Here is a 17701-nt window from a genome sequence, read left to right on the forward strand (position 1 = left end):
TAAATAAAGTTTTATGGCACCATTTTAATGCAGTTGTATAATTCCATTTCTTCTCTTTTGTTCTCTCCCTTCATTTTTGGGCTAGGACCTAACAGGTCAAAACTACAAGATATGCTTGCTAATTTAAGAGATGTTGATGAACTTCCCTCATTGCAACCATCTGTGGGTTCACCTTCCAGACCTAGCAGCTCCAGGCTTCCTGAACATGAAATAAATAGGGCAGATGAAGGTGAGTATTTAAGACACTGTGGAGCACATACCTAAATTCATATTAGAAAGGGCTCTCTAAAAGAGGAATTGTGATCTACCAGTATTTGGTCTATATATTCCCCAAATGTAGGTTTTCTTACATTCAGTGGGGTTTGACTCCAATTCAGTCTGTAAGACTTGAAAAGGGGTATTTACACATCAAAAACAACTCTAAATTCTATCTTTGCAGTTTCAGATAAAGCTTCCATTGCCTGTGTGTGCTTTATACATTTATAACTTTATTTTTATAGTATTAATTTAAGAAGGAAAGCTGCACTTAAGAGGTGCTGTAGTAAGTTCTAGAGAATCTTAGCAATGAAATAAGGTTATGCCTATTGCTGTCTTCTCTCTCTTCAGCCCTCAAATCTGCTGGTTTAGCCATTGGTACCTGTTTTCACGTTTTGCTTGGCCATTTCTAGAGCGTTAGCTAAATTAGCCCAAACAATATGTATGGTCAGAATCCACAACTCTTAGTCTTTATTTGAAGAGTAATTTTTGTTTAACTCCTGAATAAAGTTATCTGAAAATACTAGAAATGAAAACAAAACAAAACACCAGACTGAAGACCTAATCTCATAGTGTGACATGAGTCATTTTGTTGAAATTTTGGCATAAAAATTGCTTTTCTAATTTAAAGAATCCCCTCAACAATTGTAAATGTTTAGAGTTCTTTGAATTCCCCCAGAGGATATGTGGTATGTTCTGGTAAAACCCATTTTTTGAAATTATTTTCTGCTTTATTGTATGGTAATTTGAAAATGTCTTAATTTGTATTCTCCTCTGTTCTTTTTTTTTTTAATTAAATCTTTTTATTTATTTATTTATTTTAAAATATATTTTATTGATTATACCATTACAGTTGTTCTATTTCCCCCTTCATTCCCCTCCAACTGCATACTCCCTCCCCCACCATTCTCCCCCCCTTAGTTTATAACCACGTGTCTCAAGTTCTTTGGATTCTATATTTCCCCCACTATTCTCACCCTCCCCCCTATCTATTTTCTACCTACCATCTATGCTATTTTCTGTGCCTTCTCCCCCCTTCTCCCCCTCCCACCCCCGTTTCTAACCCTCCATGTGTTCTTCATTTCTATGGTTCCACTCCTGATCTAGCTGTCCTCTTGGTTTGCTTTTGTTTTAGGTGTGGTTGTTAATAGCTGTGTGTTTGCTGTCCTTTCACTGTTAATATTTTTCATCTTCTTTTTCTTATATAAGTCCCTTTAGCATTTCATATAATAAGGGCTTGGTGATGATGAACTCCTTGAACTTGACCTTATCTGAGAAGCACTTTATCTGTCCTTCCATTCTAAATGAAAGTTTTGCTGGATAAAGCAATCTTGGCTGTAGGTCTTTGGATTTCATGACTTGGAATACTTCTTTCCAGCCCCTTCTTGCCTGTAAGGTCTCTTTTGAGAAATCCGCTGACAGTCTGATGGGTACTCCTTTGTAGGTGACTGTCCCCTTATCCCTTGATGCTTCTAGGATTCTCTCCTTCATTTTGGTCTTGGCTAATGTAATTATGATGTGCCTTGGTGTGTTCCTTCTTGGGTCCAACTTCTTTGGCACTCTCTGAGCTTCCTGGATTTCCTGGAAGTCTATTTCCTTTGCCAGACTGGGGAAGTTCTCCTTTATTATTTGTTCAAATATGTTTTCCACTCGTGGCTGTTTCTTTCCCCCTTCTGGTACCCCTATAATTCGGATGTTGGAACGTTTAAAGATGTCCTGGAGGTTCCTAAGCCTCTCCTCATTGTTTTGAATTCTCATTTCTTCATTCCTTTCTGGTGGGATGTTTTGTTCTTCCTTCTGGTCCATTCCATTGATTTGAGTCCCCGTTTCCTTTCCATCACTATTGGTTTCCTGTGCATCTCCCTTCATTTCAATTACTTTAGCCTTCATATATTCCTCTAATTTGTGACTTTGTTCCTGTAATTTGTGACTATAGTCTACCAGTTCTGTGAGCATCCTGATAAATAGTGTCCTGAATTGTGCTTCTGAGAGGCTGGCAATTTCTTGGTCGCTGAGAGTTATTGGCTCTTGGACTTTGAGTTCTTCTTGTGCCATCTTTTGGGTTGTTCATGCCTGTTCCATAGCAGGATCAGAGCCCTAAAGTGTTCACTAGAACAGGGCAACTAAGTCGCTGGGTTGTGATGTTGTATGTGGGGGCGGGGTCAAAGAGCGACAGTGGCTCTCACTGGTATTGCAGGGCAACTAAGTCGCTGGGTTGTGACGCTATATGTGGGGGCGGGGTCAAAGAGGGACTCTGGCGTCCTGTCCACTGCCTGCTGCCCCGGCCCTCACCGGTGCTGCAGTTGCTGCCGTCACCTGGCCCACGCGTTTCGTCCCACTGCTTGCGAGTGTGCCACCGCCGTCAGCCCTCGCCCCCTGGGGCCTGCGTGGTCTGTCTCACTGCGCACGAATATGCCCCCGTGGTCTGCCCCGCACCCCAACTGGTTCTCGTCTCCCTGTGCGCCTGGGCCGGGGGCCCTGTCCTGCCTGACCCTGCTCGCTGCTGGCTCCACCCCTCTTACCGTCCCCGTTGAACGGTTAGATGTAGTCGGACTTCCGTATAATTCAGTTTTCTATCCTTTGGTTGTGTCTTTGTTTCTCCAAACCTTTGTTTTATTCAACCTTGGTTGTGGGAGAAGGCACAGTGTTTCCACCTATGCCTCCATCTTGGCGGAAGTCTCCTCTGTTCTTATAAGGATTTTAAGTAGAGTTTCTACACAGACTAATTAATAAGTTGATTTGTTACTTTTAAGGAAAACTTAATTTACTTCTTTAACAGTTAAAGTTTAAACTACTAAATTCATCTAATTAACTCGAATATTTGTCATCAGTAAAGTAACTAGTTACAGAAAACTACTGGAAGACTATCCATGAGTTTGTCAGAATAATTTGCATTGAAAACAAGTGGTGTTTTATTATTGGCCAAATTAAGTAAAATCATTATTTTATATAATAAATTTGGCATTTTACTTTTAACTGGTTCTTCTGTGATAATGACTGAAGGTATTAGATTGATATGTCCAGTATTATAAAATAAGGATATTTATATTTATCACCATATAAATCTGACATTTTGAAACAAACTTGGAAACTAAAGAGAAGTATTCAAATGGACACTTACAATTTTTTTGTTTGAAATAAACATTCTTCAGTGAAATATAGCATACCTGTAGAAAACTGCTCAAGTCACGAAAGTGTAGCTCAGTGAGTTACCACCAAGTAAACCTGACCATGTCACTGCTGCCTCTGCATCAAGGAGCAGAGCAGAGCACGACCAGGGCCCTAGACATCCTGCTAGTGCTGCCTTCTGACCACTGCCCTTTGGCCTCTGCAGAGGTCATCCTGAGTTCTATAGCCACGGAAGAGCTTGCCTCATAGCACATTTTACAATTGTAACCATTTTCATTTGAATTTTTTTAAATGTATTTCACTGGTTATGCTATTTCAGTTGTCCCATTTTTTTCTCCCATTGATTCCCCTATGCCCTGCACCTTCCTCCCACCAGTATCGTGCCCACCCCCCTTAGTTCCTGTCCACGGGTGTACATATAAGTTCTTTGGCTTCTCCATTTCCCATACTATTCCTAACCTCCCCCTGTCTATTTTGTATCTACCGTTTATGCTTCTTATTCCTGTACCGTTTCCCCTCCCGACCCCACCCTGCATAACCCTCCATGTGATCTCCATTTCTGTGATTCTGTTCTTCTTTTAGTTGTTTGCTTAGTTTTTGTATTTAGGTTCAGCTGTTGACAGTTGTGAGTTTGTTGTCACGTTACTGTTCATGGTTTTTGATTTTCTTATTCTTACATAAGTCCCCTTTAACATTTCATATAATAAGGGCTTGGTGAGGATGAACTCCTTTAACTTGACCTTATCTGGGAAGCACTTTACCTGCCCTTCCAGTCTAAATGATAGATTTGCTAGGTAGAGTAATCTTGGAATTTCATGACTTGGAATACTTATTTCTAGCCTCTTCTTGCCTGCAAGGTTTCTTCTGAGAAATCATCTGATAACCTTATGGGAACTCCTTTGTAGGTAACTATCCCCTTTTCTCTTGCTGCTTTTAAAATTCTCTCCTTATCCTTTAATCTTGGCTAATATAATTATCATGTGCCTTGGTGTGTGCTTCCTTGGGTCCAACTTCTTTGGGACTGTCTGAGCTTCCTGGAATTCCTAGAAGTCTATTTTCTATGCCAGATAAGGGAAATTCTCCTTCATTATTTTTTCAAATAAGTTTCCAATTTCTTCCCCTTCCTCTTCTCCTTCTGGCACCCCTGTGATTTGCATATTGGACCATTTAAAGTTGTCTCATAGGTTCCTAAACCTCTCCTCATTTTTTTGAATTCTTGTTTCTTCATTCTGTTTTGGTTGAATGTTTATTTTTTCCTTCTGGTCCAAATTGTTGATTTGAGTCTCAGTTTCCTTCCCTTCACTGTTGGTTCCCTGTATATTTTGCTTTATTTCATTTTACATCTGATAGTTTGGCTATCTCTTCATCACTTAGCTCTATTTTTGGAGTTTGGATTTGTTCTTTTATTTGGGCCATATTTCTTTGTCTCGGCACACCTGTTACATTGTAAGGGGCAGAGCCTTAGGTATTTGCCAGGATGTGGCAACCCATGTCGCTGAGTTGTGGTGCTGTGTGTGGGAAAGGCGTCTCTGAGAGGGAACAGTGCCATTTGTTCTTGCTATCCACAAGCAAATTGGACCCGTCCTGTTGCTGCTTCCCAGGTGGGTGGGTTTGTGTATGTTCTAGGACCCTGTGGGCCTCTCCAACAAACTCTCCTGTGAGGCTTGGAGTTTTTCCTGGTGCTGCAGCCTCCATAGGATTTTACAGCCAGAGGTTTTGGGGCTTTATTTCCCCATGCTTGAACCCTGGGTTGCAGGGTCTGTCTATCTCCCCAGTTGTTACTGCCGGTTTATCTGCAGGCAGATGTCAGACTGCCCAGTCCGCTAGCTGCCACTGTCCTCCAGCCACCGTCCTGTTGCATGTCCTCTCCACCCCAGCTGCCCGTCTCTACATCTCCTACCAGTCTGCATGAATGTTTCTTCGGTTGTTGGACTTCCATACAGTTTGATTTTTCTGGTAGTTCTGGTTATTTTTTGTTTTTAAATTTGTTGTCCTTCTTTTGGTTTTGTGAGGAAGCAAAGTGTATCTACCTACACCTCCATCTTGGCTGGTAGTCTGAAATTTTCTGTATTCCTCCAGATTATAGAAGTAACAGTTTTATTTATCAGACCAGGAATGTCTGGAATCACTTGTTATATATGTTTAATAGTTGATGGAAATAATTTGGGTGATTAGCATGAATTATCAAATGAGGAAAACTGATTCACATTTTTATGTGTATGTAAAAAACAAAGAATAAAACTATTAGCTTCATTTCATGTTTTACTTTTGTACAATGATTAGATGATACATTTAGCTATGGTTATATATGGAAAAAGCAACCAGTTCTTCAAGATTTTCTGCACACTGAATTTTATTGTGTTTAAAAGCATTTAAAAATAATCAGACATGCCTTTATGAGACTAAATGTTGACTCTTTAGAAGTGCTTTATGTTTCTTGTGTCTTCTTTCAGTGGAAGCACTCACATTTCCTCCTTCTTCTGGGAAGTCATTCATCATGGGAACAGATGAAGCTCTTGAAAGTGAACTGGGTCTTGGAGAATTGGCAGGCCTTACAGTTGCCAATGAAGCAGATACACTAACTTATGATGTAAGTGATAGTTTTGTTTTTATTGTTTTTACTCATTTTTGAAAGTAAAAAGTTAATTTTATAGGAAATGATGGCAGTAAAGAAGCAAAGGTATAGAGGTTCGTTTTGGGGGGGGCTCCACCTGTAGGGCCCCCCAGGCCACCGTGGATGAGAATAAGTCTACCAAGACATGATCTGTTTGGGGAGGAAGGGTAGCCAATCTTTCAAAGGAGAAAGGCCAAGAGCCTGTTCCTCAATGGGCTTTTATTGGATACATTTTGCACAGGAATACAGATAAAGCTCATTAATCATTGTCAGGCAATAAGGATCAAATAATAGATAACAAGGAACTCTGAGGGCCTATTTTGAGTCAGGGTCAGATAGCTAAAGAGCTATAAAACTTTGAGGAACAAATTCACTTCTGGCTTGGACCCTTATTAATTAAGAGCATTCTAAACAAAGCAGGTTTCACAGAATTTTACATATTCTTTCTTAGGCCTGATTACCCTAGGGAACCCATTCTTTCCAGCACCAGGCGGTATCCACCACCAGCACTGTTTCAGGCTTAAGGCATTGTGTCAGGCTTAAGTCAGGCAGGGGTAGTAAGGCAGCCAAGAGATTAGGAGACTTCTCGAAGCCAGAATAAGGACTCTGGCTATGTCAAAGCCAAGGGGCGAGGGTCCGTCAACCCCTTTTGCTGTAGCTCCCCAAGTCCTTCCTTGGGGCCTCCATGTGATTGTGCCTGTCTTAGGTTGTTCTCCCCTTAGGGGAATCTTCCCTGTCATTGGCTAACTGATCAAGCATTGGGGGCCAGTTGTGGATGAAGAAAAAGGAGCAGAAGCGGCACCCCTGCCAGGGAGATAAGCTTTGTCTCCTTGGTGGCTTATGGTCTAAAGGTCGCTCACTCAGCCTTAGCCATGGTGGGTTACAGCTTCTGAAACCAGACAGGGTGGTTCCCAACATTCATTCATTTTAATTACAAACTTTGAAAATTTTAATATATTACAAAGATAAACAATATTTTCCACTTCATATAGAGATTAAAATTACGGGCTCTACCTAAACCTGTAAGTTGGTATTGCTTGTTTAGTGCTTTTAGATAAAGGTAGGAATTCCCTTTCTCGTTACTAAATTTGGGTTTTGCTTAATGTTTTAGGGCATCAGTGGTTAATTGAAATTCATGCCTGCCTAATAGTATCATTTGCCTTTCTTCTTTAGTATGTTAATATTCTGGTGAGAACTGATTTTAGCTGTTACTAGGCAGGAATGTGTACAGGGTTCTTTGCAGGTATTGAGGCTCACCCATTAGTGATTTGGACTAAAATTGAAATCTTTATACCTTTATGAATTCCAAACACATTTATTTTATAAATGCATATATTCTTGTTCATAATAAATATCAAAAAATAGTTATTTCATATAGTATTTACAACCTATTTTATATCTTCAGTAATATCCTCTCACTCTGCTACTTCATTATCTTTGTTGAAGAATACAACAAAGATAGGTCCTTAGGCATGTTGGCCAGATGCCTAACTAGACCATGGACATGATAAGAAAGTACTCCAAGGAGGAGCCTTCACCATTCATTTCCCTTCCTGTAGATCCCAAACTCTCACTCTCTGTGCCAAGTCCATTAGTAGGTGTTTTGGTTTCTATCTCCAGAAACAGGAGAAATCCATATGGTTCTTTTTGCCTCCCGACCTAGTCCATTTTTTCTTTACCTTAAACTACATAATAACCTAATCTAAACAGACTCCTTGTACTCCATTTTTTCCATTTGTGATACAGATTTTCCCCCCAAACATTTTTGTATTATATTTCATATATGTCTTTTAAAAACACCGTTTAGTTGACTTTACTTTTGTTTTTTTCATCTAACATTTGACAGACTTTTGAATTGGAGCATTTAGTTCATTTCTTTCTAAAGTAATCACTGATATCTTTGGATTTAACCATGCCATCTATTTGTGCCACCTGTTCTGTTTCTTTTTATCCTACTTTTGTCTGTATTGGGATTGATTATTTTTTATTATTCTCTCTTTCCCCCATTACTTGGAGTTTATACACTTTTTTATTATTCTTCTAATCATTACCTTACAGGTTACAACACACATCCTTATCAAAATTTTACAAGCACGTACCTTTTGAGTACTTCTAACTCTATATGAAAAGTTCCCATGCTATGTATATGTCATTCTTATATATTTATACATTTATCTCTCACAAGGTACTGTTTTGTACACTCAATATTCAGTTGAGATTTTCTGTTTACATTATCCATTTTGCTTTTTTCCATTCTCCTTTGTGTGTCTGACTGTCCGACATTTGGGATCACTTTCCTTTTACTCTAAGAACACTTAAGATTTCTTTCTTCAGTGAAGATCTATCTAACTATTGCCCAATTCTCTGTTCCTGGTTTTCTTAAATTTTCCTAATTTCACCCAGGTGGGTTAACTTACCTCTAATACTGAATTCCAGTTTGGCAAGGTTTCTTCTTCTCCTTTTCTTTAGCTCTCTAAATATGTTATTTCATTGTTCTTTCAATTATAGTCTGGTTTTTCCCCTCTGATATTTCTGTCTTGTCTGCCAAGTACTAATTTTCTTTTAATTAACTGAGTTTTATTTTCATTGCTGTTCATTACAGTTGTTCCCTTTCCCCCCCATTACTCTCCCCCTCCCTGCCCACTCTCCACCCACCAAATTCAGTCCTTTCCACTGTTGTCTGTCCATGGGTTCTGTGTACATGTTCCTTGACTTGACCCTTCCCCTTCATTTCCCCATGATCCCCCTCTTCCCTGCTCTCTGGTCACTGTCAGTTTGTCCTTTATTTCTCTATATATCTCTGGTTCTATTTTGCACATTTGTGTGCTTTGTTGATTAGGTTCCACTTATACGTAAGATTATATGGTATTTGCTTTCACTGCTTGGCTTATTTCCCTTAGTATAATGCTCTCTAGTTCCATCCATGCTGATGCCAAGGGTAGGAGCTTCTTCTTTATTTCTGCTGTGTAGTATTCCATTGGTAAATGTACCATGTTTTTTTTTTTTTAATCCACTCATTTACTGATGGGCACTTAGGCTGTTTCCAGCACCTGGCTGTTGTAAATAACACTGCCATGAACCTTGGGGTGCACAGGTTCTTTTGAGTTGGTGTTTCAGGATTCTTAGCATATAATCCCAGTAGTGCAATTGCCAGGTCAAAAGGCAGTTCCCTTTTTAGTTTTTTGAGAAAATTCCATACTGTTTCCCACCGTGACTGCACCAGTCTGCATTCCCACCAACAGTGTAGTGGGGTCCCTTTTCCCCACAACCTCGCCAGCACTTGTTGTTTGTTGATTTGGTCAGGATGGCCATTCTGACCAGTGTGAAGTGGTATCTCATTGTGGTTTTAATTTGCATCTCTCTGATGGCTAGTGATGCTGAACATCCTTTCACATGTCTCTGGGCCTTCTCCATGTCCTCCTTGGAGAAGTCCTCTTGGCTCAGGTCCTCTGCTCATTTTTTAATTGGGTTGTTTATCTTTTTGGAGTGGAGTCATGTGAGATCTTTATATATTTTGGAGATCAAACCCTTGTCTGAGGTATCATTGGCAAATATGTTTTCCCATACGGGTGTTTCCCTTTTCATTTTGCTGATGTTTTCTTTAGCCATGCAGAAGCTTTTCATTTTGTTTATTCTATCCTTTATATCCCTTGCTGTAAGGGACATATTGGTGAAAATATTTATTAACCTTTGCTCTTTTTTTGAAGTGAACATATCCTCATGATTTTATTGTCACATAATAAAACAAAAAACGAAGATTAGAACTGGATCACTTGGCCCTTTCTCTTCTTGTCTCCTTCCAGTTCAAAATGCTCACATCCCTTCACAGCCAGCATTCTCTTAGATCTGCAGTTCGACTCAACAAGTTCAAGCCTCAGCACAATCTTCTTTGTAGTTTTAGCCTTTTTCCAGAAAATTGGCTTAGTCTGCCCACCATAGCCACTCAGCTTCCTGTCATAACACCTCTTCCCCTGCGCATGTAGAAAATCCTTGCCCTTCTTGCTCTGTGTTACTTTATGGGATCGATGCTTGCCACACCTCTTACAGAAAGTCCATCGGGTTTTAGGAATGTTCATTATGTTTGCAAGAGCGCTAACAGTGCAGAAAAAGCTTATTAACCTTTTGGAAGGTTAAATATTAACCTTCTTTTAGTAACCTTCTTAGATCTTCTTAGTAGTATGTTTTCATCACCTTTATAAAGTTTTCAGCCATTTACCTTCAGTTACTACTTTTGCATTTCTTTCTTTCTCTTCTTCTAGAACTCTGGTTATAGTGTTAGATCTTTATATGTCCTTTGTCTCCTGTTCCCTTTTTCAGTATTTCACATCTTTTGATTTTCCATACTTCAGTCTAGATTTTTATATGACCCATCTTCCAGTTCACTACTTTTTCTTTAGTTTCGTGTAATTTGTAATTAAACTCATCAATTGATGTCTCATATTTTTGCTTCCAGAATTCATTGTTTACAGATTTCTCCCAAAATTTTAAACTTTGTCTTTTATTGTTTTGAACATAGTTTGCATGATTATTTTAAAATTTAAATCAGAAGCTCTGTATTTCTGTTACTATTATGTGTTGTTTCTGCTTGTTTTCATTTATGTTGTATTATTTTGTATGAACACATTTTATTATGCCCAAATAACTATATTTGAAAATTGTCTGTAGAATAACTTTAGGTCTAAGATGATATTTTGCCCCAGAGAGCATATTTTAATTTGCTTCTTTAGTTTTCTGCAGCCAGTAGAAATCTGTATTACCTCACTCCATTTTCAATTTTGGGAATGATCTAAAGCTAATCTACAGTCCCTGTAAGGACTTGTGTGCTTACAGTTTATGCTTATGTCTAGGATCTAGCCTTTTGAAGTAAAAACCCAAAGCAATATAGGTCACCAAGCCCCATTATTTGGGCAGTTTCTGGACACCAATTTATACCCCCTTGCACTGTCAAACTATCAAAAGCTCAGACAGTCCCACCTCTCAGCCATCCATCCTGGAATCAGGAAGCACTGTTGGGGGGAAAATTCCAAACATCAGGTTCTCCTTCGTAGGCCTCTGTCTTCCTCTTGATGCAGACCTGGTTTTTCTTCACCATTTTGTTGGTTCTCCAATTCTTTATTTTTATATCTGTTTTTCTACTTGTGCTTAGTATAGTTATTCCCAGTGGTCTGGTTCATCATGGCTCCAAGCAGATGTTCCCTCACTACTAACCCCACAAAGAATTTGTTCAATATATAGTGAAACTCAGTCCTCTTTCAGCTCTAGAGAAAGCTCACTTTTTCATAATTCTTAAATATTAGAAAAATTAGTGTTATATATATCTCTCTGTTTCTGAAAGTAGCTCATAATTTTATTAAGCATATTAGTAATCTGTTGCTGTATAACAAATTGCCCCAGATTTACAGCTTAAAATATGTTTATTATTGCAGTTTCTCTGGGTCACAAATCTGGGGGTAGTAGCTTAGCTGTGTGCTTTGGGTCACTCATGTAGTTGCAGTCAGGACGTTATCAAGGGCTGCAGTCTTTCATGCAGTCTTGACTTGGGGAAGATCTGCTTCCAGATTCACTCATGTGGTTGTTGGAAGGCCCTGCTTCTTTGCTGGCTGTTGGCTGGAGACTAGTTCCTCACTACATGGGCCTGTCTCTGGGCTTCTTAGCAGGGCAACTGGCTTCTCCTGAATGTGATTGCCCTTCAAAGGAGAGGTACTAAGAAGACCCATGAGGGAAGGTCTTTTAACTTAATTTTGAGAGTGATTTGTTACCACTCTGCTACATGTTATTAGTCTCACAGAGCAGCCCTGTAATGTGGAAGGGGGCTATACAAAGTGCAAGTATGAGTAGGTGGGGTTGAATGGGAACCATTTTAGTGGCTGCCTGCCTGCCTCATGAAGCTATTCAGAAGGAATCTAATTGCTCTTACATATGAGTGCCTTTCAGCTCTTTGGGAAGAGCAGACAGGAGTCAACTCAGCTGTTCCCCACTTCCCACCCCTCAAGGATAACTAGCCCAAATTCTTACATAATCTATTGCATAGTATGTTTTGTCTTGTCTTATTGCCCCAGTTGTGACATGTCCCACCCAAATTTTTCTCCAGGTTGTTAAGCTTCTGAGTTCTAATTATAGTTTATGTTAAGAGTTTAGCCTCTGAAGCCCATCTGCTTGGGTTTGAATCCTGAGTCTTCTGCTTACTAGAGGGCAAGTCACTTAAGTTCTCTTTTCGTACATATTTAGTCTGTAAAGGGGGGGTAATGTTAATTCCAACCTCATAGAGTTTGTGAAGATTGAGTTAACCCACACTAAGTCTTTGAATAATTTTCAAAATGACGAATACTCAAAATGGCAACTGTTGCTAGTATCTTGTTGGTTTTTGTTGTTGGTACTGTTTCTCCAGTGTGTTACCACCAGTACTTGCCTCACTTGTGCTTAAACCTAGCGTGATCGTCAGCCTCGGAGTGTGAAGAGTTCATACGCAGCGCTAGTGTAAAGTGCCACACCAGCCTTGTTAGCTGTCCTGTGACTTGGAATGAAAAAATAGTGCTTTTGTTTTTTTAGTTGTTGAGATGGAGTTTCTGTGAAGGAAAGCAATATAATGATGTGTGTGTTTTACTGCTGTAATCTATTTTTTATAATATCTAATTGTTTCTTCTAATTTTAATATTTTATGTTTCCAGTTTATAAACCTTGTTGCCAATTTCATGAAAAATTTACTTCTTGTTAGCAAGTATTGAAAATCTCAAAAGTACAATAATATTCTATAATGTTAACATGTTTAAAGATAACTTAATTTTTCAATGACCCAAAATTTGTCTCTGTACTATAATTGAGGTTGAAATTACTTGTCTTTTTAAATCATCCTAGTGAAGATTTATTATGTGATCATATTTCTGTACTGAGTTGTTACCTGTTTTCTTATTATTTGCCTGTTGATTTGGTTATTTACATTAAAAAATTATAATGTATTGAAAATTGCAAACTGTGATGATTTAATGACAAATCAATAAGAATTAATGTTGAAATGTAGTTATATTCCCAATGCTGAGCTAAATGTATAGGTATTTTCATTTTGTTTCTTTCATAGATAGCAAATAATAAAGATGCGTTGAGGAAGACTTGGAACCCTAAGTTTACGTTAAGAAGTCACTTTGATGGCATTCGAGCCCTTGCTTTCCACCCCATTGAGCCTGTTTTGATAACAGCATCAGAGGATCACACATTAAAAATGTGGAATTTACAGAAAACAGCCCCAGCCAAAAAGTGAGAATATTCTACTTTAACTTTATTTGACAGATTTTAACAGATTTTCAGCAGAAAAGTACTTACTTTATTATTTACTGTTAAATTCCCTGTGTATCTCTTCTGGTTTTTTTCTTCTTCACCATATCATGTAATTTAGAGTGTTTCCCTTTGTACTCATAATTTAGCAATCTAGTATTAGGTTGGAAAACTGACACTTAGGGAGAAATGGTATTATCTGATGGTTTCCCAGGATTGGTGAATGCTAGTTACAATCCTTACACAGTATTTTAAATGTTTGTCTTACTTAGGGAGCCCTCCGAGTGTACTGAGAGTTTCTGTTCTTGCTATAAACAGGGATAGGCATGTTTAATCATCAACCTCCCACCTCAATCCTGTCGCATTGTTTATGGGCCTTGGACTCACGGAGTGGAAGGGTGGGAAGGCTGATTGGGAGAGGTGAGGGACCTCTCTTTGGTCTTGTCTTTTGGCCTTCTGGTACTTCCCATACCCACCAATAGGTCTGTACTGAAAGGCAGTGTTGTTGCTGTCATTTAACTGCTAGTCTTGGCTTTGGCCCCTTGGTGTCTCACTGGGCACGGACAGACATGAGTTGCTGTAAACCCTTTTACCAGTCACCACGGTAGTCCTGATCTTACTTGTTGGGGTCCTTATTAGAGCTCCTCTCCTTTTTCCCTTGGGTTACATGGCCCAGAACCCAGCCAGCTGCCAGCAAGGGCTCTTCTGTGGTGCCAGGCATTTCTGCTGTTAGAAGAGTAGAACTGAACTTCAAATGGAGGAGATTACAGAAGTTTTGTTACTGGTAGAGGATGTCTGTGATTAGGCACATTCCTGCTGTGAGTCACACATGGACTACATCGTACTAAAACCCAGGGGATCCTCACTTGGATCAGATATCTTCAGCAGAGAAAAATTACTTCCTGGTTATAAATTGTGCTTTTTGTCTTTCTAGTTCGTTGGTCACAATGGACATCACATTAGACTAGAGACTGTGTGAATGTCTCCCCATATAGTCTTGACTGAATTTTAGAAAAATAGTGAAACAAGTTTCTTGCTGGTGATAGCTTACTAATAATACCTTCACATGTAAATAACAGTGGCCTGTTTATCTTTGAACTTAAGACTTTGGAAATGACTTGAGAGAGATCATATGCCTATAAAAATAATTGCAATAGAGTGTAGAAAATGGTAAGTATTTGACTTTAAATCCAGTTTCCATTAATAATCATGACCATTTTAGGGGCTATACAATGCTCATATACTCAGCATTCTGAGTAGTGAATCAACTGATGACTTGGACGGTTTCTGCAAGTATCAAGGGCAGATATATTAACCTTCATGGAAATGCCAGGAATTAAAGTACCAGTTATTGAAATTCTCTGTGCATGGCCCTGTCCTAGGCTGTTTTATTAGGTTGGCCAAAAAGTCCGGTATGTTTTTTTGTACAATGGCTCTAGTAGTGCTTAATTGTTTTTTAACTTCATTCAAAACAGTTTTGTTAGATTGTGTTGTGACAGCTATCATATCAGCATGCATTTAAAGTGAATTTTTGTGCATTCAAATTTTTGAATGTGGAAGAAAATATGCAACATTTATTCTGTATTATTCTGTATTATTTTAAGAAAGGTGAAAACACAAATAAAGATTTGTGCAGTATATGGAGAAGGTGCTATGACTGATTGAATGTATCAAAAGTGACTTGTGAAGTTTCTTGATACTATTGACATTCTGGCCAAATCTTTGCTGTGGGGCTGTCTCATGCATTAGAAGATGTTTAGCAGCACCCCTGGCCTCTACCCACTAGAAGCCAATAGTGGGAGATAGCCAATATACTCAAAATATTCAAATCAATGAAGTTATTGGTAAAAATGAAAAATGTATCTCTTATTTTACAGAAAAAAACCATATGGACTTTTTGGCCAAACCTGTACTTGTAGAATCTCATTTAATCCTGTGACTACTTGGTGTTATCCCTATTTCTTTTGTTTTATTTAAAACATAGAGGAATTTGAAATTCCAAAAGATTAAATCATTTGCCTAAACTTAGTTAATAACAGAACTGAAAACTGAATCCAGAATTTATGACACGATTCAGTGATACTGTTTTCTACTGACACCTAGGATGGTAAAAGTCCTCTTTTCTTTCTGACCTAGGAGCACCTCTCTTGATGTGGAGCCTATTTATACGTTCAGGGCTCATAAGTAAGTATGTGCCTTATAAAAAAAATCAGCATCACTGTCAATCAAACTGATAAGAATATTTTATTTTCTCTCATTTATGTATTCAGTGTTATGAATTTTTTGTATTTAGTAGCTTTTTTGTAAGTGTAAAAGAAACCGGCAGATAATTGTTAAAAATAAGTTTATCAGTACCAAATAGGGATTCTTGTGAAATTAGATTTTTATTTGCATGATGTTTAAATGATGTATATATCTCTCATAAAGTTGAGGCAATTAGATTAAAATATTAGAAATCCTGACCTCTTTTCTTTAAAGATAACCTACACAAAATATCCAAGATTTTTTTCATTGTGGTAGGATATTACTTGCTTTTTCTGTTTTCCTTTTAAGCTTAAGGAATATATATATATGTGTGTGTATATGTACACACATAGTCACTTGCTTTGTAACACAGAGATTACATACTTTTTAACACAGAGATCACATCCTTTTTATAAAGGAGTAGATAGTAAATATTTTTAGGCTTTCCAGGCCGCATATTTTGTTGTATATTTTTTATTTTAGTTTAGTTTTGTAACCCTTTAAAAAGTGTAAAATCCATTCTTAGTTTGAGGACTGTTCAAACTAAGACCACTGGCTGGATGTGGCCCACAGGCCATAGTTTACCAGCCTTGGGTTTAATGGAGGAAGAAAAATGAACAATGCTTTGAAAGTATTTTTATTCATTGTACAAAACTGAAAAATAGAAAGGCATTTTAATAATTAAGTATTCTTATTTGTAATAAGTCCTATCTATAATCAGATTATTTTTGAGACTAGCAATTGATTTTCTCTTCCAGAGGTCCGGTGCTCTGTGTGGTGATGAGCAGCAACGGTGAGCAGTGTTACAGTGGTGGGACTGACGGGCTGATCCAGGGCTGGAACACCACTAACCCCAACATCGACCCCTATGACTCCTATGGTATGTGAGTCTCCAAAGATATAGAAGAATAGAATGTTTCCTTTTTACACAGTTTACATAGCATATATAAGATAAAATGAGGTATTTAAAAAAATAAATCAGCAAAAGAGAACCATATCTTTTTGTTGTTGTTCAAAAGGACTCCTGTATTTCGGAACTAATTTGATCTATAATGCTAAAAGAAAAAAGAAAAAAATACTCTTTCTGAGAAAACAGTTCCTACCACGCAAAGTCTTATTGATCGGAGATCCTGGCTTGATCGACAACTGTTTTCCTCATTTTAGGCATTGGAACAGTACTTGATACATCATTACTGATCTGTAATAATATTCTATCACTATTCTGATAAACAGCTTTGAAGGAAAATGCACGTTGGAGTCATCTTCTTGATCAGTTATTGGAGGGCATAGAGGCTAGTGACTTTTCAAGTCCATGGCGCCAAAATATTCAAAAGGCCTTAAAAAATTAAGAAGTGCCCTTTAGTCTTGGAAACAGTACCATGAGGCACAAGTTCTTATTTTAGTCTATGACTAGTTTTTAGCATGAATTTCCTTGTAAAAACTGGTTTGGGAATTGACTGTTTTGGTTTCCTCTTCAATTCTAGAATGGTATAAAGTATCATTTATCATTAAACCATGTTTTATTTTCATGATCACTTTAGATTAATTTTACTGCCAAACCTAAATGAAGATAAAAAACTCAGTAAATAAAAAAATTTCCCAGCATTTATTTAATAGGAATTTAACATGTTTTGTGAGAAGTGAACCTACTCTCTCCCCAGTTATCTCACACATTTATCTGTTTCATGCTTTTCCTTAATTTGTTTATATATCTGAGAATCTGTTGTCCTCATCCTGTCCCAAACCAGCCCCTTCTGTTTGTGCTGTTGACCCCATTCTCTCTCGTCTCCTTTGAGGCTGCACACCACCCTCCTCCTGACGCCATGCCAAGTATCTCTTGTTCTCATCTTAAGCCTTACCCTCTCTGTTCTCTGCCCATCTCCTCAGCATGTGAGTGACTTCAGGTATCCCCCATCCTGGGCAAGGGGAGGTGTTTTCTGGCTCCATCTCTCTCTCGGGCTTCTGTTCAGGCTCTCTTTCCTTCACCATCTGCATCTCTTTGGTGGTATTATCTAGGAAACACAGTTACTAGGTATTGATTCCTTGTCCTCTCCCTGAGTACCACCATCGCCCTGCATCTTCTGGTCATGCCATTTTAAATATAAGATTTTTAGTGCTGATCCAGGGGACATTTTACAACCCTTCTTCTTCTTTTTTTTTTTTTTAATTTTTTTAAATACTTGAGCAACT

At 38.3% G+C, this 17701-nt stretch overlaps 2 protein-coding genes across 3 annotated transcripts in view; one reads left to right on the plus strand and one right to left on the minus strand.

Annotated features, from left to right (window-relative positions):
• Window positions 1-17701, plus strand: part of STRN (striatin) — a 93342-nt gene that overhangs the window by 58612 nt on the left and 17029 nt on the right. For both annotated transcript variants that reach the window (XM_037066565.1, XM_037066566.1), the window contains 5 exons: window positions 86-229; window positions 5838-5974; window positions 13074-13249; window positions 15404-15451; window positions 16270-16391. In XM_037066565.1, coding sequence (XP_036922460.1) covers window positions 86-229; window positions 5838-5974; window positions 13074-13249; window positions 15404-15451; window positions 16270-16391 — 627 coding nt within the window. The remainder of the gene's footprint in view (window positions 1-85; window positions 230-5837; window positions 5975-13073; window positions 13250-15403; window positions 15452-16269; window positions 16392-17701) is intronic.
• Window positions 9703-10074, minus strand: LOC119001268 (60S ribosomal protein L36a-like). Its single transcript, XM_037066567.1, has one exon. It carries the CDS (start codon window positions 10072-10074, stop codon window positions 9757-9759), a length of 318 nt encoding a protein of 105 aa, XP_036922462.1. The 3' UTR covers window positions 9703-9756.

Source organism: Sturnira hondurensis, unplaced genomic scaffold (assembly GCF_014824575.4).
Source record: "Sturnira hondurensis isolate 20B ecotype Veracruz unplaced genomic scaffold, ASM1482457v3 Scaffold0016663, whole genome shotgun sequence".
NCBI lineage: Eukaryota > Metazoa > Chordata > Mammalia > Chiroptera > Phyllostomidae > Sturnira > Sturnira hondurensis.